The sequence below is a fragment of the Ornithorhynchus anatinus genome, chromosome 13 (assembly GCF_004115215.2).
Source record: "Ornithorhynchus anatinus isolate Pmale09 chromosome 13, mOrnAna1.pri.v4, whole genome shotgun sequence".
NCBI classification, from domain to species: Eukaryota; Metazoa; Chordata; class Mammalia; order Monotremata; family Ornithorhynchidae; genus Ornithorhynchus; species Ornithorhynchus anatinus.
Window position 1 is genome coordinate 28,628,286 of NC_041740.1, and position 27,039 is coordinate 28,655,324.

General features: G+C 40.4%; 1 protein-coding gene across 5 annotated transcripts in view; it reads right to left on the reverse strand.

Moving 5' to 3' along the window:
• Positions 1-7,043: 7,043 nt before the first annotated feature.
• Positions 7,044-27,039, reverse strand: part of CACNA2D1 (calcium voltage-gated channel auxiliary subunit alpha2delta 1) — a 439,415-nt gene continuing 419,419 nt past the window's right edge. For all 5 annotated transcript variants that reach the window (XM_029077600.2, XM_029077601.2, XM_029077599.2 and 2 more), the window contains 2 exons: positions 25,308-25,390; positions 7,044-11,337 (listed from right to left, as the gene is read on the reverse strand). In XM_029077600.2, the coding sequence (XP_028933433.1) occupies positions 11,221-11,337; positions 25,308-25,390 (200 nt within the window). In that variant the 3' untranslated portion in view covers positions 7,044-11,220. The remainder of the gene's footprint in view (positions 11,338-25,307; positions 25,391-27,039) is intronic.

The window sequence follows — 27,039 nt, forward strand, 5'->3', positions numbered from 1 at the left end:
GAGGCTTTTGGTGACTTGAAAGATTACAGTCAGTGCAGTGAAGGGCTCAAAATCTGTACTGTAGTGAGTCTACAAGTCTGTTGGTGGAGAGAAAGTGGGAACAGCAGATTTTGTGCAAACCTGTTTGAGTTGTTTTAATGGAAAGGATGAGGTGGACATAGACATATCTACAAATTATTTATATTAATGTCTATATCCTCCTCTAGACTGAAAGCTTGCTGAGGGAATGCTTACTGACTCTGTTGTATTGCACTCTCCCCAGTGCTTAGTACAGTGCTCTGCACACATCAAGTGCTCAATAAATATCACTGATTGGGCGATTGGGGAGGTAGGTGGAGGAAACTGGAATTGTCACTTTTTTTAGCATAGGGGAAATCTGAGCCTGTTTAAAGGCAGGGGGGAAGGAACTATTTGAAAGCAAAAGGTGGGCCATCACAGTAGAGGAAGGGAGGAAAACAGGAGCAGACTCCAGTATGCTTTCTATTAATATTACATATTTGTCTCCAAGACACAGTTTGTTTAGAGCCATAAAAGGAAAATAAGTGAAGATTGATTTCTAATGAGAAAGTATATTAATTCCTTTCCATCCTTTATTGTATTTTCATGGACACTATTTCTCTTAACAATTCAGGAGGAAATTTTATTAATGAAGCAGTTCCATGTATTCAAACTGTCATCAACTATCCCCAAAGAGAAATGCAGGTCTGGAGTTTTGGTTTTGTTTTTTTTTTAAATGGTACTTGTCAAGCACTTACTATGTGCCAGTCACTGTACTAAGCACTGAGGAAGATACAAGCAAATGAGGTTGGACACAGTCCCCATTTTAAAGATGAGATAACTGAGGCACAGCAAAGTTAAATGACTTGCCTAAGGTCACAGAGCAGACAAGTGACAGAACCAGGATTAGAACCCAGGTCCTTCTGACTTCCAGGCCCATGCTTTATCCACTCTGACATGCTGCTTCTCTAAGAAGCCTGTTGGGTGGAGCATTTAAGTTTTTGGGTTTTTGGTTGTCTCTTTTTTGGGGTTTTTTTTTGTGGAAAATTCTGATGTCCCCACAGCAACCCAGGTGACAACAGGACTGAAACATGAGAGTGATATTGTCTTTCTAGAAGTGAACCTCTACTTACTGTTTCTTAGGGTGGGTATATCCTCTCCCCCATCCTAAATGCTGCTATTATACTAGAAAGTAGCTTGGATGGCTTAACTAAGAAATGATCTAATGTCAAGTGATATTGCAGTTGCAGATTTTGGAGATCACGTGGGACTAACTAATGATTGGGATTATTTCTTACACAATTGACTAAACTTCCAGTGCCCTAATGACCCACGCAGATTGCCATGATTCATGTTGCTAACACCTGTTTTTATTTTAGAGAAACATTGACCAACTCCCAAGCATCAGTTCCTTAGTCACATCCACCCACTCTTTGACCACATAGCCCCCAAAACATAATTTCTCCCTGTTTAATCAGCAGCAGTGGGAGGACTTGGGGAAGCAGACAGCAGCCGGGCATTTTTTTTCCAAATTAAATAGTGGTAATAGCATTTATTGAATAGTAATTGGATTTATTGAGTGCCTACTGAATACAGTATACTGTACTAAGGTCTTGGGGAAATAGTATGATAGAAAGATCCATCCTTTTCCTCAAGGGAAGCTTTAGGGTAGTGAAAGATTTCTGAGTAGTCAAGGCACAAGGGCACATAAGGCCAGTGGGAGGGTCCTGCTGCCCTTGAACCTACTAGAATGGTTTGTCTGACTGAAGTGAGTCACTGGAATGGAAATAAATCTGGACAACGAACCTCTCCCACAGGCTTAAAGGAAGTGCCCAATGTGGTCAGTTCAAAAATCCCCAATGGGAAGATTCCATTGGCTCCTTGACCTTTCCAGTATCCCTTGTTCAATTACAGCTCCCAAGTATGAAGCACATAAACCAGACTTCTCTCAGGCCCTTGCTTCCTCCAGCGTTCTTTTGAGCATGGAGAAAGTGTTTTAGAAAGAGAGAGGCCCGCTAGAAGGCACCATGAAGCTAATCTGGATGTGTGGCTAGTGATCCGCAAAGATAGGTCGTCTTCCAGCCGACTTGTCAAAGCGACTGTTCCCTTTCCTGCTTAATACCATAAAAAAAAAGAGTCAAGAGCAGGGTGCCACCAGGAGGTTGGCTTGGGAGGAGTGAAAAGTATGAGGTGATAAGATGTCCTCAGGTGGTGGGTCCCCAGCCTTGGAGGCAGTCAGTGGTCCTGTTCTCTGTTAATTATTATTCTATGAGGAAAAGGTTAACAGTTTGTTAATGTTCACTGCCTCTTCCCTGAACACACACAAAAACACATGCACACCCCCCACATCTCCCCCACCCACCCCCCCCAAGAAAATGATGTGTTTTGGATTCCATCAGTTGAAATATTGCTTTTATGAATTGCCCTCCTCCAATCGGTTCCTCCAGGCAGGATCTGATTGGTAGGAAAACCTGCTTTTTCAGTGTTCCCATGATGTCACTGGAAGGAAAATCCTCCTTTTAAATCCCCTGCACTTGTACAGAGGAAGCAGTGACAGGTTTCAGGGAGTCTAGAAACTATTTTCCTAGCAAAAGCAAAAGCCCTGGGAAAAGGTACATATATATCACTTAGAGAAGCAGCGTGGCTCAGAGGAAAGAGCACGGGCTTTGGAGTCAGGGGTCATGAGTTCAAATCCCAACTCTGCCACTTGTCAGCTGTGTGACTGTGGGCAAGTCACTTAACTTCTCTGTGCCTCAGTTACCTCATCTGTAAAATGGGGATTAAGACTGTGAGCCCCACGTGGGACAACCTGATTCCCCTGTGTCTACCCCAGCGCTTAGAACGGTGCTCTGCACATAGTAAGCGCTTAACAAATACCAACATTATTACTTTCCCAGAGCTCCTGGCTACCAGTCCTGTACCCTTTCCACAGCAAAAGGCAGACACTGCTGGGGTTGAATGTGGATAGGGAAGGGGAGTAATTTGGATGCAACCAAAAGGGCTGAGTCAAGTTCACTTCAATTTGACCAGGGCAGTCCCCAATTCCACAGGGGTTGAAGAGAGGAGAGGGTCCAGACCTAGAGCTTAGTTCAGTGCCTGGCACATAGTGAGAGCTTAACAAATACTATAATAATAATAACTATTATTATTATTATGGATCAAAGAAGCAACTCCTCCAATCCCCTCAACCCCTACACACTCCTAACTCACAAACATAGGGTGACCATCAGAACACCCACCCCCCTCCCCTAATCTGGCTGTAGACTACCAACTCCTTTTCTGACTCCTACCTCCACCCCATCCTCTCTTCACCAGCAGGGCCCAAACCAACCCTTGGTAAACTAGTATTTACTATAATAATAATAATAATAATAATGTTGGTATTTGTTAAGCGCTTTTTATGTGCACAGCACTGTTCTAAGCACTGGGGGAGATACAGGGCAATCAATTTGTCCCACATGAGGCTCACAGTCTTAATCCCCATTTTACACCTGAGGTAACTGAGGCACAGAGAAGTGAAGTGACTTGCCCACAGTCACATAGCTGAAAAGTGGCAGAGCCAGGATTCGAACCCATGATCTCTGACTCCCAAGCTCGAGCTCTTTCCACTGAGCCACACTGCTTCTCAGCCATGCTGCTTCTCATTTACTATGAGCCAGGCACTGTATTAAGGACTGGGGTAGATATAAAATAATCAGGTTGGACACAGACCCTGTCCCACTTGGCATCACAGTCTTAATCCCCATTTTACAGATAATGTAACTGAGGTACAGAGAAGTTAAGCAACTGATCCTACATCACAAGGCAGAAAAGTAACAGTTGGGTTTAGAACCCAGGTGCTCTGGATCCCAGTCCAATGCTCTTTTCTTTAGGCCACACTACTTCTCTGCTGCCTTTGAATCATTACAGATACCTGTCCCAGACTAAAACTCCCTTCCCTTTTAAATTCACCAAACCAGGCCCTTCCCCATTATCAAGGTCTATTAATCATGACATTTATTAAGTACTTGCAGTGTGCTAAGACCTGTGTTACATAGAAGATAATTAGATCGGACAGGCTGATGTGTCCTGCAGGGGGCTCACAGTCCACAATAGAGGGAGAGCAAGTATTTTATTCCCCATTTTACAGTGGATAGAGCTGAGGCACTGTAAAGGATAGTGTTTTGCATATGGTCAAATAGCAGGGCAGTGGCAGTGCTGGATAGAATCCAGGTCCCCCAGGTCACCTGAGCTCCAGGCCTAAGTTCTTCCCTTCAGACCACACTGCTTCCTCCAAGAGTGTTCAATGTCTAAGCTTCACCTCCTTGATCAAGTCATTTCATCAGTCATCCTTTAGCATTTTGAATGTCAGTTTATTCCATTTGGATCTGTCACTTTTGGACATTTGAATTTCAGCCCAAACCCTCAGTACTTACGTATAGATCTTTAAATGACAATTCATGTTTCTCTCCTCCTACAGATTGTAAACTCATTATGGACAGGGAACCTGTCTGCTAATTCTGCTTTACTCTAAGTGCTCAGTACAGTGCTCTTTACATAGTAAGCACTCAATAAATGTCATTGATTGATAGTAAGTACTCAATAAATGCCACTGAGTGATAGTACACATTTAAAAAATGACACTGATAGTAATTGGTCACATCTCTCCCCCTCTCTAGGCTGTAAGCTCACTGTGGGAAGGGAATGTATCTGTTTATTGTTGTATTTTACTCTCCTAAGTACTTAGTACAGTCCTCTGCACACAGTAACCACTCTGTAAATACAAATTGAATGAATTGAATGAACAAATGAGAGAGAGTTCTCAATAAATGCCACTGATTGATATGCTCATTTTTTTTGTTTTTAATGTTGCTAGTTGTATCAATTTTCCCCTTTGATACCATTGCATAACACTATCCTTGCCTTACTCAACTAGATTGTAAGCTCCTTGCTGACAAAGATCGCGCATACCAACTCTATTGCATTCTCTCAAGAGCTTGATACAGTGATGTGCGCACAGTGTATGCTCAATAAATGTCACTGTTTCACCCCACTTTCCAAAGTACCCAGGACAGTATCGGTAACAGCATGTAGAGCATTTTTCACTTGGTGCTACGACTCTTAGTACTGAAGATAAAAACATTTCCCAAGCAAATTCTAACCCTTTTGCTTTGGCTCCTTCCAGTGCCAGGATTACAGGGGAAGCCCCATGCTGGTCACTAACTGCAAAAAGCAGCGATCTGGAGTACCTCCTCCCTGGAGTAGTGTGGAGACAATATTCGCCCCATCAGATGCAATCATTCCACTGATTGGCTAGGTCAACAATGACTGTCAGGTCACTGGGTTCAGAGTGGCCATCTAATTAGCTGGCCCAGGATTTATGGGTGTGTCTGGATGTCATCTTAGCTATGCAGCTGAACAATGTAAAGTTCGACCTCTCTATCACTGCTTCTTTGGGTCTTCCTTGAAAACCTTCATTATATTACCAGCCTTTCCTCTTCAAACTTGTGAGCTTTCTACTTTTTTGCTACCCATATCATTTTTTTCTCGTGCGTTCCCTCATCACATGCTTGTTCTCTTTCTTTTCCCTCTTATTCTTTGCTCCTTAATTTTTGTTTCTCCTGACACTCTTTTCTTTTTCTCATTTTCCTCTCTCTTCCCTCCACACTCTCTACCCCCAGGTTTTGGTCATCTCTTGGCTCTTGCAGAATTCCCTGTCCATCTTATAGTGTTTTATAATCTCCTCACTGTTGTGGGTACTGGAGGGATTATTCGCAGCCATTAGGACCAGTACATGTTTCTTCTAAGCCTACTTTTGCTATTGTTGAAGGTCAGTCAGTCAATCAGATTTATTGAATGCTTACTGTATGCAGAGAACTGAACTAAGCACTAGGGAGCATACAATATTATAGACACATTCCCTGCCCAGGATGAACTTACAGTCTAGCGGATGGGTCTAGAGTCTAGAGGATGAGCTTACAGTCTAGGTGGAAGGTGAAGTGGAATCTTTGGCTGGATAGATAATTATTTTGACCCAGTAATATCTTTGATTCTTGTCCTAGATAACTGAAGGTACAGGTTGATATTTGTGGAAAGTCCCTAAGATTCTTCCGGTCCTGCTCTACCTGTCTCCTCATCCTAAAGATGGGAGATGGAACTAGACCAGCCTTTTTTCCCCAGCCTCTAAGCTGGGCAGATAAAGCCTCTATCATCTCCCCTCTTCCCTCAACACCCAACTGACTACTTCCTCACTCCCTGGGTTGTGCTCTAAATGGATTCCCGTCTTTTCTCATGGAGGAGCAATATAAGTGATTGCCTGTCTCAACTTATCAATCATATTTGATGGCCTACTATGTACAGAGCACTGTACTAAGTGCTTGGAGAGTACAAGTAGCAAACATGATCCTTGCTAATCAACCAAATTTATCAAGCGATTGCTGTATGCACAACATTGTTCTAAATTCTTGGGTGAGTACGATATAGCAGAATTGGTAGACATGTTCCCTGCCCATAGTGGAATTACACTCTAAAGGGGGAGACAGGCATTAACATAAATACATTATGGATTTGTACATAAATGCTGTGGGGCTGGGTGAAGGGTAAGTAAAGGGTGCCCTTAAGAATCTTAAAATATATTGAGGGAGACACACTACAGCAAGTTACAGGTAGGGGAAGCATCAGAGTTTAAAAAAAATGAATATAAGTGCTACTGTGGGAGGAGACTGAGTACCCAAGTGACTAAACCCAAAGAATAACTAATTGGAATTATGTGATCCTGGGTATATTTCCACACCATTCTCTTGTTTGTATAGAAAGCCGCAAAAAGCAGAAAGGAAGTCTAGAGCCAGTAAATTTGTTGACAAAGCCCTTGACTCAGATCACCCTTTCTTTCAAATTCCAACAAGGGCATAATTTACTGGTGAAAACTATACTTGATGTCTTAGCAAGACACCAGCTCCCTTTCATGAGTTAACTCCGTGGGCTGCATTCAAATTGGAGTGCCACTGCCCCAGTCTCCTACCACTCCTACCACAACCTATCAATGATCAACCAAACCGGACCCCTTCTTGATTTTAAATGATAAACTTTTATTCTGAATATACTGTTTTTGCACAAGAATTGACACAACATTTTCTAGGATTATAAACTTTTTTTATAACAGTATTGTACAAATTTTTACAAAATGTTTTTTTTTTTCAGGCTTGTCAAGTTCCACAAAAGTGTCAAGAGAACACAAGAAAAGGAGAGAAAAGACCCATTACCCAGAGTGGCCAGCTAGGCCCCTTTGCATGGACACACACTGAGCATTTCAATAAAAATATCCCCGGAAGTATGATCCAGACATTCCACACTACACAACGGCGAGGGCAGTTTTGTCAGGTGCCGTTATAAATTCAGTTTGGCATCTTAGCGGGACCAAACTGCTGTTTCAGGGAAATCACTTTGCAAGGGTCATTACTGAAGTAGTCGGTGTGGTTGGGCCAACTTCTTGAAGCTTTGTAATTTTTTAGATACTTTTTTGTCGTCTTTATACAGTAGTTTACACTGAATTTATTAACAATATTAACATTCAGTCATGGGCAAACAAAGCCTTGGCCATAGCTATGGAGCTGAGCGTTAGATCAAGATTGGTGCGAAGTTGAGCTGCTGCCATCTGTTTGGATTTCATTTCAAACACATTCTATGGTGTTCCACCTTTCTGGCATTTCAAAAGCTCTAGCTAGGCTAGCATCATAACCACAGGGGCAATGGGATAGTTCAAGAGTTCAGAATGAAGACAAAAGTTATGCTTCAGTGTTGGGGGAGGGAGGGTTAAATATCATTGAAAACATAATGAAAAGAATCAACAACAAGTAATACTTGGGTTGCAAAGGTCACTTAAAAGGGATACAGCATCTTTGAACCCAATAAGGCCAGTTCCAAAGTTATTAAAAGGAATATTCTAGGAAAATTTACAAATGGCAGCAACACTGTTTGTTTGTTTCTGAGTTAAGCAATAAATCCTCAAGCATTAGAAATATGAAAAAGGTCATACTAAAATCTCACAAGTCCATGACCTAAAAATCTCTTCAATCAAACTTGCTAACTATGTCATGTTAAAAACCGGTTATAAATGTGGACTTCCCTTGGTGTTTCGGCAGTAATGCTGGTTGCTTAAACGGAGAAATTAGAACGGAACCGTTGATGTGAAATTCTTGACCAGTTACTTAACACCAATGTTAGAATTATTCCATATATTTTTTGGCTTAGGATTTAGCTGTGTGACAATAGGGTAAAGCCAAAACGGTCCAAACAGCGTAGCAGTGTTTCTACATTCGACGACACTGTTAAGGCTTTGGAATAATGAACAAATCTAGTACTGTGAAAAATAACAGCAACATAAAATTGGTCGATTATAAGTATTAAATATAGTTTGAAAGGAAGATGCATTTTTTAAGAAAATTGCTATAACTGCTAAATGAGACTTTCGCTTCAAAAATCAAACTTCGAAAAAAATGTGTCGGATACAGTTTCTTCTCACATTTGTCCCCATGTGTGGCTTACATATTGGTTCATGCATTTCTACAGTTTCTTTCTACACAAAATTATATTAACTCTTGAAAAACATAAACCACTTAGGGTTAAGACTCATAAACTAAATGGAATTTTATGCCAAAGACCTAAGATAAGAATCTCTGCTGATAGATCGTTTTTCATAAGGTGGGTATAGTGAAAGAACAGAGATCTAGAAGCCAGAGGATTTGGCTCTAATCCCAGCTCTGTCACTGGCCTGCTGTATGACATTGGAAAAGTCATTTAACCCTTTTGTGCCTCCATTTCCTCATCTGTAAGATGGAGACACGACAACCTGATTTTCCTCCTTCTTGAATTAAGAAGGTCAGTGTCTGATCCATTTTATTTTCATATCTTCCCTAGCCCTTAAGACACTACAGAGCACATATTAAGAACTTAATGTCATAATTTAAAAATAAAGTCCAAGGTTAAGATTAAGCTCAACCCCTATTTTAGGGACACTATTGCAATTGAGAAAACTCAAATTACTTTGCTTCCCATTGTAAGAGGTGTTTTCTAGCAGTAAAATGAACTAAAAAACATAGCCTTCAGTGGTCTTGCTATAGTTTGCCAACTCAAAAATTCCAATGATTTAAGAGAGTTTAATAATTGGAACATTTATAATACTTAACTGAACCAATCACTGGCATTCATTGAGCGATACCATGTGCAAAGCAATACCGCCTGAATAGTTGATGAATGCAGTTTTAGCCATCAACCTTGAAATCCTCAACATCAAATTATCAACCAATTATACAAAGTTAGGATCTTGACCAATACAGTTGGGACCAAGAGTGTATGTGGAGAGTAGGGGAGGGAAGGATCAAATGGCTAGAAGCAAAGAAAATTCATCTTTGAAGTTATGCTACGACTTGGAGATATATGTATATATGTATATATTTCCAGGTCATTAATGTTGATCACATATTTCATTAAGTTTTCTGACAGGATAAAAATTGCGCTGGAGTCATTTTCCATCTTAAACCAATATCTCGCAAGCTTTTGAAAAGAGCTAGAGTTCTCCTATGACCTCATTGTTTGGAGAGTGCAACTCTTTGCAGATCTGCATGAGAACAACGGAATTGCATTCCTTGGTTTCTCTCTTGCGATACTGCTTAGTCCTGAAAGCTAGAACACATTACAAATAGAATGCTCTTCCATCACCTCCTGTGGCGTAGAACTCCAAATTCACCGTACCTATTGGTTTTGTTAACAGAGTTGTAAATAAACAATTTGTATTACTCACAATTAAGTATCCTTGGGTATATAGAGAGATTGAAGGGTTTCCATTTGTTCAGGTTACTGCAAAGTATCAGTGAACAGATGGCAACTGTGCTCAGTGGAACTGGCCATTTTTAATGTAAAACAGATACAGCCGAAGCCCTAAAATTACAGGTGCTATCATTTAATTGAACAAAGAGGGGACCTGGAATGAATCTGCATTTAGAACCTATACTTTTCAAAAATAAATGTCAGATCTGATTTATATACTTTAAATAGCTGTACATGGATTTTCAGGCAGAAGCATGAATCTATATAAAATCCATTGTTTTCCTCCAACATCTCTAATCACACCCTATCCTTTCCACTCTTTTCACCGCACAGTATATCCAGTGTTCTGTTTAGTAACTACAATTTAAGATAATTTAATAGCATCACATTGCAATGTTCAGTTCCTCACACCAGTAAAGTATCACTTGGTTACCTTTTCAATGGACTACATCCTACAGTCAAAGAAAACAAACTGAAAAGATAAAATAGCAGCAGCATCATGCAAATACCCTTGGTAACCAAAGATCAGTGATCACAAAAGACAAAACAAAACAGAACAAAAAACAAGTCTACTTTTCACAAGCTTCTGTTCAAGCATTTTGAAAAAAGTTGGCTAGCAGTGTGTAACTACACTGTAAACCAACAGGACTTTGCACTGAAGATAAAAGCTTTTTGAAAAGGGTTGACTCATCTGGAGACTACCTGTTTAGTTAAAACTCAAACCCTCAAGAATCTTTAGTTTTTTAAAATCCATAATGTATGTTTCTAAACCACAGTTTTACCTACCAAAACAACTGGTCAGCCATCTTGAATTGTTTGGGGCAGAATAAGCCACTTTTCATAAGGCATTTCACTCATGGCAAACTTTTGTAGAAGACTAGCCAGTATTTTTTTTTTTTTTGTCTGAACAGTTTGGACAATCCACAGTTTGTCTATAATATTTTTTTCACACAACTGATATTGAAAGCAGTGATAATCTTTTAATGGAGTCAATTATGAAGGCAACACGAGCTTCATGTCCATCAAAGTTCCTGGTAAAAGAATAGGAAGGGCAATAAATTCAAAGTTAAGTTGAAAATCAAGAGAACCCATAGAATATATAAGCATCTCAAGGGGAGCCCTTTTACATGAAGTCATCAATGATGCAACCACAAAAAAAAAAATCTTAGATTCTTCAATAAAGCACATACAGGCCTTTGCTTTGAGGACATGGATGATGCAGCATTCACACACGTGTAAGGACCAGGCACGCCGACATGCAGTCACTGTGGGCGCCTGCGAGTCCTTCGCACAGAGTTACACCATGTTGTCGTGGGCTGACCGTCTGCTGTCTGAACAGCTGACCCTTTCCGCAACTACAATGAGGGCTCATGTTTTGGCAGGGTCTTGATTACTGACGCAGGCTTCATTTCTACTGGGTCATAATTGGCAATGTCTGCTTCCAGATACCAGCCAAAGCAACGCCAGCTGGATTCCTATCATGGACCACAGCGATGGGTTCAATCCCGAGACCCCACCACAGTCTGAGTCGTTTTCCTGTTGGCAAGAAAAAGACAAGTTAGTCTCCAAAAATATCACTAGAACTTATAGAACAAAGGGAAATTCTGCTCAGTTGTGGAACTCGCCTTGTGGAATGGGTTGATTTCAATATGAAGAGATTTTGTTTGTTTTATTTGTTTTGTTTTTCCCATAGTGCAACTTTGACCCATACATAGCATCTGGTACCCTCTGGGTGCAACATTCCTCGTTGATGATGTTGTGTTGTAGAAAGTATTGCTAGCTGAATTTTTTTTCAAGTGGGTAATGCACTATATAGTATTAGAAAGAATCCCTGCCCTCCCTCCGGCCCCGCTATAGATATACTGCTTGTGCATACAAGGGAATACTAGGTTAGTTTAAAACATATTTTGTTTGAAAGCAGTACAGTGGGTTTGTTGTTGTTTTTGTTTTGTTTTCAAGAATTAGGTGTTGCAACTTTGCCTTCTACTAGGACAACTCCGAATGGAAATATAAACTAACTCTGCAAATTTGTATTCCTGAGAGCAAATATACCAGTTTTTCAACTGTTAAAGTTGCAGGGGCCATTATTCAGATGAGCAAATAATTAGAAAGGAGGAACTTGAGCAGCTGACATGAGACGTGGAAACATAGTTTCAGTTCATACTCTGAAACTGACTCCTTGATTCATAAGATGCACTGCGCTAAACCCAACGAACAAGTTTCCCACTACCCTGTACACCTGCCACTTGGGGGAGCTCAAAATTCCCGCCTCATATTTCTGCTTGTACATTCATCAAGTTCTAACACCTTGTCTCCTCGTTAACTTGGAAGCTTCTCAGGAGCAGGGTTCAGAGCAGTCACTCCTTCTTGTTCCTCAAGGCCTAAAGAAGTGTTCTCAAGTAGTTTCTCTGGAAATATTGCTGATGGGCATATGCCAAAGAGTCTCTATAAACTGTGAGTCACTGTCTGTCTACCCATCTTGTTTAAATTGCCAGAGCATGGTCAGTTTGGAACAGAGTTTGTTTTTCCCAAGTTTTCTTTAGTTTTTAAACCAGGTATCTTGTCAGTCAGGGTTGTGTATGTTTTTCTTACCTTGCTTCCACCCCAGCACTTAGCAGAGTGTTTTGTATTGTGAGTTCCAGGAACTGGGTCTGATCTGTTTCTACCCCAGTTCTTAGTACAATGCTTGACACAGAGGAATTGCTGAACAAAGACCACAGTTATTATTGGCATGTAGTGCTCAAGAAACACCATAATTACTGTTGTGAGGAGTCATTCTCTTTAAAATCCTGCTGTAATAAACTACCTTTGGTTGGACTTGGGGGAAATCCAAAGTCTGTGATACACAGGTTTTGAAGAAAGATCAATATATTGCACATATCTCCTACTGATTCACAGTTTGATAACATGCTTATGGTCGATAACCTTTTCCAACTCTTTACCTTCCATCTCTAGCAAGACTTTGTGTTACTCATCAGAGGTATTATACCATAACATTAAACTTGTACTTGGATTTGCACCCTTTATTCACCCTTCCCTCAGCCCCACAGCACTGAGGTACCTACCCATAATTTATTTATATCCATGTCTGTCTCCCTCTCTGTAAGCTATTTGTGGGCAGAGAATGTATCTACCAACTCTGTTATATTGTACTCTCTCAAGTGCTTAGTACAGTGCTCTGCACAGCACAGGCACTCAATAAGTATGATTGATTATATCATCCCAGACCTGCTGTTGAGTAGAAAGTCATTGCTCTAGGAATCAAGACACCTGGGTTCTTACCCTGATTCTAGTTGAAGCTCACTTGACATTTGCCGACTTGTACATTCCAAGCGCTTAGTACAGTGCTGTGCACATAGTAAGCGCTCAATAAATACTATTGAATGAATGAATGAATGAATGGATGAAGGCTGCACACATTCTCAGTATGCTCCACCCTTCTTGTTTCTCTGTGCCCCAGCAGAAACTGAACCGTTAGGAATGAGAGTGCTATCCCACCAGCCACTTGGCAGTATGACTGATTCCTCTGCAGAGGCTCTCACTGTTGAATCTCAAGTCTGAGGCTCACCCATCATTTCTGATGACAGACTTTGTCACCATCATCATCAACTCAATATCCTACAGTCCCTTTTCAGAATGACTTTAAGAAGGATTTCACAAACTTGATCATCTTGTATCTACCCTAGTGCTTACAACAATGCTTCACACAGTAAGCACTTAAATGCCGTAATAATAATCTTTCACCTATACTCACGGGAAGTTTTTCCTCACATATAACTCAAATCACCCGTCAGTATCCCTGACATGTTTTCTTTTATATCTCCCAAGAAAAGGGACAGAACAAGTTATCATGCACTCTTTAACCTTCACTTTCTCAATCAAAACAATCCAAACTTTTTCACTCTGCTTCTTTTGGCTACATACTTCGTATTCCCCTGGAAACTCCTTGAGAGCGGGGATCGTTTCTACCAACTCTAGCAGTGTACTCTCCCAAGTGTTTAGTACAGTGCTCAGTACTCAGTAAGTGCTCAATAATTACCACTGTTTAGGTCCTCATGTCCTCAATTTGGAATGCTACCTTACCCTTTCTGTCATTGTGAAAGACTTCAATTTTCACCCTCCCTCAAGACTCTAGGACCTCCAAATGCTATTAGTCATGGCCTGGTTTTTGTTTGTACCCAGCTTTTCTCTAATGCTGGGATTGCACTGTTGCAGAACACCACATATAGGAAAACTCACACTGTAGTACTCAGTGTGTCCATTGCTACCCATTGCTGTTTCTTCAGACACTGTGGTGAGCTGCATGCAGATAGGTGGTGGTTGTTTTTATGATGTTATGTGCTGAACACTGTACCAAGTGCTGGGGAAAGTACAATTTAATCAATATGGACAAGATTCCTGTCCCGGTTGGGGCTCACAGTCTAGAGGAGAGGGAGAACAGGGGTTGTAGGTTTGCACTGTCGGTATAATCCCCAATTATGTTGTGTCCTTGCCAAAATATATAGTGAAAATATGTGTTTGAACTGAACTGTCTATGTCTAAGAAGCAGGATGAAGCCGCATTGAGTGGTGAAGGTAAAGCATATCCTAGGGGCTGAGAATATTAATTGTGTCTCCCTCTGTGAAATGTTCACTGCAGGCATACTGGAGTTATTTTAAACATACATCCTTTAACTTAATCTTCCATGACTCAAAAGGTCTCTGAGTTGAGCACAATGGATCGAGAGATGATTTAAACATAATAATTGAATCCTTGTGGGTTGTATTCTTGTTTTTTTTAAGTAGTTTTGTATTTTGACCTATGCAAGTGCTCTATATGGAACAAATCCAGTTCTGGCACCTTTGCAATGGATCACAATCTCCAAAACAGTATTTCAGGTGTGTCCAAGTACCACAGTAATACATTTCCCAAAAGAGTGACTAAATCGTGAATGGCATGTTTTCCCATAGCCTTGCTTGTTAGTTCAGTTCTGTTTCAGAATCAGGAGGGAAGTGGGGTAGGGGGAAACAGGAGAAGGAAGGACCAACTTCAGGTCTAGATAAGGGAGGAAAACTCCTTGAACAGTGGAGAAAGGGTTCAGTTCAGTGTAGAGGAGAGGGGATAAGAGAGGGAATTGATGTAACAGCCATGGATGTAAACTTGGGGGTGGGGCTTAGATCCTGGTGTTTTGTCGGCAGTTAGGACATGGCATTTATCCCGATTTTATGTCTGGGGGTGGACATAACCTGAAGTATGCTTAGACTCAGAAGAAATCTTGTGCTTTAGAAAATTACCCTTGCCCCAATTCTTGTCATATAATTATAGCTACTAGTATTATTATTATGTTATTTGTTAAGCACTTACTATGGCCAGGCACTGTACTAAGAAGTTAAGTTTTTAAGGCAGCTTCTTTATTCTTAATTTGAATTCCAAAACTCCTCTTTAATAATTGTGTTTTTATCAAGTCAGTGGCCCATTAGGACACAGTATTTCAGGTAAATCAATGATATTTAAGTGCTTACTGTGTGCAGACCACTGTACCAAGTGCTTGGGAAAATACAATAGAATAGAGTTGGTAGACAAGTTTCCTGCCCACAGGGAGCTTAAACTAAAGATCTTGGTTAGCTGGAAAACCAAATTGAGAAAGAAGGAATATAATTCTTCCACTGTGCATGACTTCAAGTTGAATCAGACCTATCCTGGCCCAGTGGATAGACCACAGGCCTGGGAGTCAGAAGGACTTGGATTCTAACTCTGGCTCTGCCACTTATCTGCTGCATGACCTTGGGTAAGTCACTGCACTTATTGGTGCCTCAGTTACCTCATCTGTAAAATGGAGATTAAGACTGTGAGCCCCATGTGGGACAGGGACTGTGTCCAACCTGATTAACTCGTATTTACCCCAACACTTAGAACAGTGGTTGGCACATAGTAAGCACTTAACAAGTTCCATAATTATTACAAAGTACATTTGAGGAAGGTCAGCACCACACTGACTTCTTCCATAGGCTGTAGGGACTTAGCCAGTCTGGGCACTCAACAACAATCAACCTGGCATTTGGGCTAAATAAATGATTTGCCTGAATCTATAATTCATTCATTCATTCATTCAGTCAGTCAGTCATATTTATTGAGCGAGTGATTACTGTATGCAGAAAACTGTACTAGTGATTGGAAATTACAATTTAGCAATAAAGAGAGACAATCCCTGTCCGCATTGGCCTTACAGTTTAGAAGGGGAGAGACAGAGAGCAAAACAAGTAAACAGGCATCAATAGCATCAGTATAAATAGAATTATATAGTCACATCAAAACATGCGATCAGGCATCAGTGTAAATAAAAAGAATTATAAATATGTACATATATACACAAGTGCCATGGGTGGGGAGGGAGGTAGAGCAAAGGGGGCGAGCCACGACTTGGGGGGAAGGGGAGCTGAGGATAAGGGGGGCTTAGTCTGGGAAGGCCTCTTGGAGAGGTGAGCTTACAGTAGGGCTTTGAAGGGGGAAGTGTGATTATTTTGGTAGATTTGAGGAGGGAGGGCATTCCAGGCCAGAGGTAGGTAATAATCTTTTCAGGATGTTCATAGAACTAAAAGTCCCTAGATCTTGGAGCTACAAAAGCAGTTTATGCTCTCAAAAAAAGAAAAATAATATATATCTGCAAGTGCCTATTCTTGATTCTTAGTCTTTTGAAGATTTACTGTGGAAAGAAAAATATTCTCCTTCCAGCTGCCATTAGGGCACGTGCTTTTTAAGAAAATGGATGATCTGTTACTGTTTTGGTTTGGGAGATTTTATTTGTCCGGTGACTTTGTGGAGCTGTGGATGCTGTGTTGCTTCAGGCTGGAAATGCTCCTTGTAGACTTTTCTGTTGTCATTTTCTCAAATATATGGGTGCTTTCCTGCTCTAGCGGTGTAAATTGAGGCTGGCGGTTACTGTGTGACATGTGCAGTTCATGAATAAATGAGGCCTATGCTAAAAGCACATTTAAATCAAAGAGTTCCTGAACTGAAGAGAGTCCCCCAAGGTTATCAAGTCTGTCACCCAGCCTTAACCATGCAGAACTACACCGACACCTAGACCAGACAGGATGATGTGATTTTTCTAAAAAGAAATCTTGGCAGGAAATACCAAATCTCCCTCGGTAACTCATTCCAGTTTTTAGCAACTTATAAGAGTGCATGTGGGAAGGTATGGGGGCAGGGCATGCAGGGCACCCAAATAAAATATAATTCTCTATATTTCTCTTGCCAATATGATGAAACTATTTTAATTTAATTAGTTAAATCTCTCTAGGGAAGGGAACAACACCACTGGAATTCCCATGAACCTTCTCTGCAAGACTCCATGTGTCAATCTTTATTACTAAAACAGGTCTTAGAAAATCACCTCCCAAAGAGAAAAGTGGCTAGTTAGGGCTCTGTCTTGATTCTCCGTGAGATCACTTGGTAGGTGGTTGGATTACTTCTCTTTCCCTGCTCTGCATGAGGCTAATAACCCTGCCAATTGGTAATCAGTAAAACCATGCAAGGAGAGACTATACCTTCTACTTTTCTATGTTTTCCAAACACCTAGAAGAGTGCTCTGCACATAGGTGGTGTTCAGCCAATAATGTTTATGGTAGTAGAAAGGTTACTTATTAATTGCCTCCTGTGTGCAATGTACTGCATTTTGCCCTGGGGAAAAGTATTCAGGTGAGAATTAGATTTGGAAAGTACTAAACATAGAAGTGATATATTCCCTGACCACAAGGCAATTATATACTAGTGGGAAAGGGTTGTGGGAGAGAGAGAGAGATCTCCCCGGTTAAACTGTAAGCATCTGGAAGGCAGGGATTATCTCTACTTCATTGAAGTCTCCCATTTGCTCAGTACAGTGGTCTGCACAAAGTTGGCACTCGATAAATTCCCCTGACTGATCTAAAGATATTTTCAGCTAAACATCCCTGCTGTTTCCATCAACCCATTTTGCATCCCTTAGTTGAACTCACTTTAGATGTTCATTAATTGGCTTTATGTTCTAGCATTGTCAAGTAAAAGTGAGCACCAAGTTTGACAGTTAGATGTGAGCTCCTTGTGGGTGGTGATTCTGTCTTCTACCTCTAATGCTCTCCCGATTAGTTTGTACCAAAACGACATTCAGTAACTGATAGGGTTGGTGAAGTAGAAGGGCCTGTAAGCCTCTTATGGGCAGGGATTGTGTCTACCAACTCTGTTGTACTTTCCCAAGTGCCCAGTACAGTGCTTACACAGTGGGTACTTGATAAATATCACTGCTTGATTGACTGATCGATATTCAGTGCAGTAAGGGTAGTACAGACTGGAGGGAAAGAGCCTGGAGACAGGAGTATGACCAGAGCTTTTACTAATCAATCAATCAATTCATCATATTTATTGATCACTTACCATGGGCAGAGCACTTGGGAGAATACTACACAACAGAGTTGCTAGACATGTTCCCTGCCCATAGGTAGTTGATAGACTAGAGGAGGGTGGTAGCTGTATGGGTGGAGATGAGGTAGTGAATCTAGGAGATGGGCTGGGAAAAACAGCAGGATTTGGTAGCAGATTGAATGCTCAAGGGAAGGGAGCAGTCAATGATACACAGAGACTGCAGGTTTCTGGGGCAGGGAGGATAGTGTGTTATGTCGACTGACATAGGGAAGTTGGGAGGAGTGAGGGAGTTCAGAGACAGATGATGATCACACACAGCTCACTGGTCTATTGAATGCATCTGATCTTAAATGATGGAATCACTGAGGCTGGAAGAGAAGCAGCATGATTTAGTGGATACAACATGGGCCTGGGAGTCAGAAAGACCTGGGTTCCAATCGAGCTCTGCCACTTGCCTACCATGTGACCTAGGGCAAGTCGCTTAACTTCTCTGTGCCTCAGTTACCTCATCTGTAAAGTGAGTATTAAGACTGTGAGCCCCATGTGGGACAGGGACTGTGTCCAACCCAATTAGCTTGTATTTACCCCAGCACTTAGAACAGTGCTTGACACATAGTAAACCCTTAACAAATACCATTATTATTATTGTTATTATTATTTCTACAGGTGGTCACTTACAATATCACACTACCTCTTGACTGGAGGAACTTCAATTAGTTTTTAAATATATCTAGATGATGAGGCATTATTTCCATCTTCAGTGTCTAGCAACTCTCCAACCTGTTTCAGAATAGTGTCTTATTCCAATTATCAATGACATGGATCAATTATATTTGGCTTTGAAATCATTATTTCTTAGAAATGCCCATGATAAGATTCTAAAACTTTGCATTCTGTAGTTGTTTCCCTTTAATTTAAGGGAATTTTCTCAAGACAAAGAATGAAACTCTACTCTTATTTCTATGCCTTTAAATTGCTGATGAAATGATGAATGACCAGATTTTAAATCTTCTGTCCTGCAATTGAAACAGTCTGGTAAAGTACTTAGCTAAAGTCTAGTTGTCACTAAATCTGAAAACCCTGGTGCTCATAAAGGCCCTATTGCCCATGCAATTTCACAGCTGGAGACCAGAATCCCCGCTCCATGCTACCTTGTCTGGCTTCCCTAAAATCAGGGGCTTGCAATGGGACCGCAAGACTTCATTCCATCCTGGTTTCAGATGGAGCTCACTTTATGTTTAAACCACCTTAGAGAGAGGACAATCCATTCCATTTTAGAAAAGAACATTCTGTAATCTATCTTGGTCTCTCACTATAAAATTCACTGACGTCATTTTCAATTTTTTTTTAAGGAATTAAGTGCTTACTATATGTCAAATACTGTTCTAAGCACTGGGGTAGATACGAGATAATCCAATCAGACATAGTCCCAGTCCCACATGTGGCTCACAGTCTAAGTAGGAGGGAGAGCAGTTATTTAATCCCCATTTAATAGTTGAGGAATCTGAGGTGTACAGAAATTAAATGACTTGCCCAAGGTCATACAGCAGCAATGGGCAAAGCCAGGATTAAAACCCACATCCCCTGACTCCCAGGCCTGTTTTGCAGTAGGGAAGACTGCCTATTAAATATCACACTTAAATCTACATCCATTTTTCTCTTGGTTCACCTTATGCGGACAATAATTGGCTTTCTCCCTTTGGATAATTCAAAACTGTTCTATTTCCTAAACAACCTTTTTTTTTTTCTTTTTTGGTCAGGGTAATTCATCCTGGTTCCTTTAGGCTCTCATTTTTCTGTTCTGTTAATTATTGTTTTTGCTCTTGTGAAAGAAGTTCCCCACAGGCAACTTCAATTGCAGAGGCCAGTGTAGAACAAAGCCCTCCCATAGGTGTTTTGAGTGTTGCACATAAGCAAAATTCTCCCCCAGCTCCTACATGATAGTCTGCTATTTATACCTCCCAGTATCATGCTTCCCCCCACCATCATTCAATCCTTACTAATGTTCAACATATAGTTTAGCTGAGCACCAAGTCTTTTTCTTCTAGACTTCCCCCAGAGTGATAGCTCATTTGTGGACTTGTCTTCTGCACTTGTCTTCAATTATAATTATAGGATGTTTCTTATCACTTTTCTAATTTGCCAAGATTGCGTGCTCTTCATGACATTACTAAATTCTGTAGTCCAGTTGGTGAGGGATGAAAATACTGAAAATTAAGCCATTCTCTGTAGACTTTGCCAACCAAGCAATAAATACTGCAACTGCTCTTTGAGAACAAGCGGCTGGAGGGCTAGAGAAGCAGCATGTTATAGTGGATAGAGCATGGGCCTGTGAGTCGGAAGGACCTGGGTTCTAATCCTGGCTCTGCCACATGTCTGCTGTGTGACCTTGGGCAAATCAGTTCACTTCTCTGGGCCTCCTTTCCCTCATCTGTAAAATGGGGACTAAGACTGTGAGCCATATGTGGGACAAGGACTGTGTCCAACCTGATAAACTTGTCTCTAACCCATCTCTTAGAATAGTGCTCAGCACATAGTAAGTACTTAACAAGTACCTTTATTATATTATATATTATTATTATTAATAATAATATTAGTGATCAGGGCAAAGCCCCACTTGGTAGGGAAGAATATCAGACTGGTGCTTTTTTGGTTGTTTTTTCCCCAAATGTGGCCCCTGGGATCATTTCTATTTGGCCACAGGCAGAGACTGAAGTGGGTTTATTAGATACGGGTGCAGAGACACAGATAGATTTGGGGAACACAGAAACCACAGCTGTTTTTAAAATTCCACAAATATTTTCTGGATCACTGGATTTTTGATGCTTAGGCTTACTGATAAATAGTAGGGATGTCACAGCTTTGTGGAAGACACCCATATGATTAGAGCAAAATGATCTCAAGAACTACTGACCTAGACCATATTCTTCTAGTTTATTGATGGATATATAATGTGGATTAGAGTCAAACATATTGTTAATGTCAAGGAATAGGGGAGCTAACATATCTCATCATTTGGTCAAAGGGATCACTTCCTGTAAGACTTATTCCAAACATTTCGGTTTCTTGCAGAAACAAGTCATGGGAGAAGTGGGATAATATAATGTTTTACTCATAAGGATAACTATTAATATCACGAAGACAAACCCTAGGGATTAGGATTTATTTGTGCTTTTTAGAAAAACTACATATATATGCAGAAACTATTAAAGATTCAAAAGATAAATGACTACTTAAACTCAAGCCAAAATTCAGAGTTTCAAACTGGGGTCTAGGGTTTTCATCCAGTTTAAATGCATTAAAAATTATTCAAATTGGTAGTGCAGAAAAAAAAAATCTTTAATGAAAGGCTCTGCCCAAGGCCCTCTTAAGAAATGCATTCCCACATTTCTCATGCTCAAACAGATTTCAGATGAAATACCCTCACAGATGGGGCTTAGGCTATATCTGGCCTGTTGAAGACACATTTGCCTAACACCTGCTAACTATTCCCAGAGGAGACCTATCCATTAACTTTATTTGTGTGTGGTATCAAACTCAGGAAAAATGTCCAAATGGAGCATGAGAGTTTTTGTCCTGGATGAGATGGGGAATAAAAAATTGATTTTCCTTTAACTTTTGCCAGTTGATAATTAGAGACCTACTCTGGGATACTTAAACCTTTACATGCTTTAAAGGCAGTTGGAGGGTGGTATTCACACAAGTTCCGGGGATTTTATGCCGTGCGGAGCCAGTATGAGTGTAGGAGATGTGGGTTATAATCCCAGCTGTGCCACTGGCCTGCAATGTACCCTTGGTCAGTTCACTTCACTCTTCTGTGCTTCAGTTATCTGTAAAATGGGGATGAGATGCTTGCTCTCTTACCATTTAGATTGAGAGGGACGGTGCCTTCTCCACTTGTATTTTATCCCCCCAGCCCCAAGCTTAGCACCTAGTAAGTACTTAATAAGTACCATTATTGTAACTTATTATGTTAAGGACTATTTATTTCCTTGTTTTCCAGCTCCCAAAATGGAGACTACTCTCCCCCTCTGACTGTAAACTCGTAGGCAGCAGATGTGCTTATTAGTTATATAGTATTCTCTCAAATGCTTAATACAGTGATCTGCATGCAGTATGCACTCATTAAATTCAATTGATCGATTGATTACTATGCCTGTGGTTGATTGGTGCATGGATGAGATTAAGCGTGATAAAAATGTGAGTCATTCTTCCTCTTCTGCCCTCTTTCCTGAATCCCTGAAAAATGTCTTTTGCAAGTCATTAGTTCTTGTTGGTTTAAACGGTGAAGAAATAAGCAGTGCCAATTGCCAGGACCTTGGATGAGTGAGTAACCCTCTATAGAAAGCCATTGCTCACTCAAAATTTGGTATTAAGAATATGATTTCAATATACAGTCACCATAATTCTGTCTGAATAAATGTAGATTAGCTAAACAACTCTCTATAAAGTAGCCCACTCATTCCGCGTTTGAGACTTTCATTTACAAAAGAAAAAAAAGTGTGATTATTTGATCAGTTCTCCTCATCTGGCTGGTTTGCTAGTTACACTGATGATCATGCTTGTATCTCCATCTAGTGGTTTACCAAAAGCTATTCCAATCCCGCAATCTTCAGTAAGGGGGGAAAAAACAAAACAAACAAACAAAAAAACCCCAGAAGCTGATCAAAAAAAGCATTTCGGTGTTATGACTTGGTCTTCAGTTCAAATAGTCATATTGTTGAACAAGAGATTTGACAAGCTAATAAACACCATATAGTGGAAATCTTTAACCTCTCTAAAGCAGTGATGGTATGGCTTGACATATAGAGTCTAAAACGTTAAAACCCACTGTCAAATGTTCATTTAAAATTGGTTTGAGAGGCTGAGGTATCGGCATGGTACAATTTGAAATAGCAAGAATATCAATCCAATTGAGATGCCCCAGGTGGGTATGCTTGTTTTCCTTTTCTTTTTCCTCTCCTGTTGTGTTGTGAGAACAGTCACTGTCAGAGATACAACTAGAAAATTTGTTTTGTTGGTAAAACTCAATGTGGACCAAAACAACCCTTTTAATCAATCACTTTGGATGATAAATCTGGAGGCTCATGACGTTTGGTAAAGGGATCAAGCTAAAAAGACAACAATTAGAGAAAGTAACTGACCATCCACACCACATGAAAGCTTGCAGTAAAATGAAGGAAGAAGCTGACATCATGGCAGAGGCGTGACTCGTTGTGCATAAAGGTTGATCCTATTAATAAGGGGCCAAGTAGCAAATAGGGGGAAAGGAAAGAAAAACACAGAAAGAGAGACGGACAAGATGAGATTTCATGCAGTTTGCTGGCGGTCAGCAGCGTTAATGTGAACATCCATCCAGAGCTGATTCCCAGTGACTATAGAAAGTAAGCTCAAGATAATGTTCCAAGCCTAAAGAAACACAAAGCTATTGTACCTAATAAGCACATCAAGCTTGTGAGCAATTGTACTTTCACACATTGGTACCCCACAAAACCATTTTTACAGATAAGCTTTCATGGAAATTATTTTCCCCTTCTTTTCTTGGGCAAGTGATGTTTTTGGCTGGGAAAATAAATGCCAAGCCTTCCGCCTCATTTTGAGGTGCATTTAAAAACATGTTTTAGGAGGTCATTGCTTTGCAAACTTTATCCCGGTGGTGGCAGATGAGGAAGAGCTGGTGTGTGAAATCTCCCTAATGAGCAGACCAACTCCCAGTTGTGCTGTAGCCCCTCATTCTGTGCAGGAGGATGTAGAATGAGAATCAGCATGGCATATTGAATAAAGCACAGGACTGGGAGTCTGAAGGACCTGAGTTCTAGTCCAGCCTCCTCCAGGAGTCTGCTATGTGACTTTGGGCAAATTACTTGTCTTTGCCTCAGTTACCTCATCTTTAAAATGGGGATCAAGACTGTTAGCCTCATGTGTGTCTAACCCGATAACCTTGTACCTACCCCAGACCTTAGAACAGTGCTCGACACATAGTAAGTGCTTAACAAATACCATCATCAGGAGAAACTCCTAGACTGGTGGAACGGAGTGGAAAATAGAAGACGCCCTTGGGCTCACTGGGTCCTTCAACTCAATCTACATTTTCCTTAAAATATCCAAGAGAATTTCCTGCAGAGTGGTTAGGGATTATGTAATATTTTGAATACACTCTGAGCCCTTTAGAAAAAGACATTCTTCACAGGCAGTTTGTTGTCCAGCAGGTATTTGTCTAAAAGTCAAAACTGAGTCTTCCTATTCAAGCCAGCTGAAGACTAAACTTTAAACAGACAAACAAAAAAAACCCAAGCCAATCAGGTGGTGGTTTTCTAATATATATGAGATGATTGGTTATATAGTCAGTTATAGTTATATAACCTATCAGCTCATAAAATTATTCCATTTGAAGATAACAAAATACTCAGTTTTGGTAACTGCTAGAATAATCACTATATCTTCAAAGTATCGGAAAGAAGAATGACTCACAAGGTTTGAAGAAAAGACCTCTTTAGTAATGCTATAGACATGGATCATGTTTAGATAACACAGTGCCACAGTCATTTAATTGTCCATATATTTAGCTTGTATTCGTATCACTCAATGTGGAGGAAATTTAAGGGCTAATAATCAAGCCTTTTAGTCAGGAGTAGCTACATTCAAAAACCACATAAACCACCTTTTGCACTTTTGGAAGGAAAAGAACAGAACACAGAACATAACAAAGTGTACATTTCATAAGATCTTCAAAACAAGCAGGTGGGAAACTGTCTGATCAAAGCATGTATGAATTTAGTTAATTTGATTTAGAAAGTGGAAAATTTGTCAAAGGGAATTGACAGATAATGGCAAGAAAGCACATGCCACCATCAAATTTATGGCCAGGTGGGATTATTAGCAAAGAGAAGCTTCATGTGTGGAAGTACAATTTCTATGGAAAAGGCAAATAGAAAAAGCAGCTATTAATGTCAAGTTAACTACAGCACACTATTGTAGATTTTTTTTTTTAATCTCTGGGCAGAGCATAGAATACGTTCAGAGAGGAATTCCACAGTTAAGATATCACCTTTAGGTAAAGTGAGATTGCAACTGGTCCTGAGTGTCTCAATAAAATTGGACAACATCATTAGCTCAGATTCTCAGCTTACCAGTACATCTTCATCAAAGCAGACGTCTGGCCCCTTTCTGTACCTAGGTTGCTTAACCATATCACAGGGATCAGGTCCATCGGCTAAAGACTTGGGTTAAGGAACACAAGATTATTCTTCCCAGGTTCACAAACCCAGTCTAACCAAGAAATTCACTTTTATAAAGACAAAAACAATAATAAAGTTAGCCTGCAAGGAAAAGAGTTGATTAAAATGGACAAGCAAATAGGATCCAGGATGCTGGTTTTCTCTAGAGACATGAACACAAACTCTGCTTGAGAAATTACTCATATTTATCTGCAACCCTTCAGAGATTTTCTTTATTTCTTTAAGTGTGAACTTGAAAGATCAAAATCAGTTATTAGAGTGGCACAAAGACATTTAGTTCAAACCTACAACAGGCAGCACTGTTTTCCTTTGGTGAGTATGGGGTGGGCACTTGGGGAGGTGGGCACTTTCTCTTTATGCTTGCTTCCATGTCTAGCAGAGGGAATGTCACAATTCACAGGTGGCTCTTTCCTGTCGTTTCAAGCCCCCTCCTCAATCAGTGATATTTCTTGTGCACTTGTATTCAGAGCACTGTTCTAAGGACGTAGGAGCATGCATTACAATAGCATTGGTGGACATGATCCCTGCCCCAAAGAGCATACAGTCTAGAACGTACAGACATTAAAAATGAATTACTGATAGGGGAAATGGGACTGTAGAAGTGTTGTTTAGCCGGAGAAGGGGGTGGCAGGTGAAGCGACCATCAAAGTGCACTGTACTATTTGCTCACTTAATTCATCCCTCCTCCTGTCCCACAGCACTTATGTACATATCTGTAATTTATTTATATTAATGTCTGTCTTCCCCTCTACCACCAAATCCTTCAATTTGAAAGACTTGGACAATACACTTTGAAAACGTATCATCTTACAGACTTGAAATAGTGCAAAAACTGAAATATTTGAGGAATTCAAATTGAAAAGCATTGTGCTCTAGTGGAAAGAACATGGACCTTGGAGTCAAAGGACTTGGTCTCTAATTCCGGCTCTGCTACTGGCCTGTTGTATCACCTTGGGCAGGTCACTTAACTGCTCTGTGCCTCAGTTGCCTCGTCTATAAAGGGATTCAATACTTGGTCTTCCTTCTACTTAGGCAGTGACCCATGGAGAAAAAGATCTATTGCCAACTTAATTACCTTGCATCTACCCCATTGCTTACTACAGTGCTTGGCACTATACTAAATCTTAACAAATACCACAATTATTAGTATTATTTATTCAGAAATCAAAATCCACAGGACTGAAAATGTTGGTCACTGGCAAGTAGGCAGTGGGAACATTTTTTTTAGATTCCTTTTCAGGAACTCTGAAGGATCAAACTCTTTTATATTATTTCAGAGGAACCATAATATCTGGCAAACCATTTTCTATAGTTGTCTAGAAAGGAATTTGAATTTTACACATTTTCAAGCAAGTGCAAGCCACTATTACTTTAAGCAATTCCTTGGCGTTTATTCTCAGTCCTGAAATCTCAGGGCTGCGGGCTCATCCATCATTCCCAATGGGAATGGGGCTAAAAATGGGCCTGGTTAAAGCCAAGGCTTGGTGGACCACACTAGGCCCAATCAGACCCTTACAACCAGAATAAAGTGGCTAAGGGGCTTAGGCAGTCTACTAGAGCCATAACTGCCACCTTATTATCAGGTCCAAAGCATTTTCTATTGAGTTTGCTGCAGGTTTGGCAT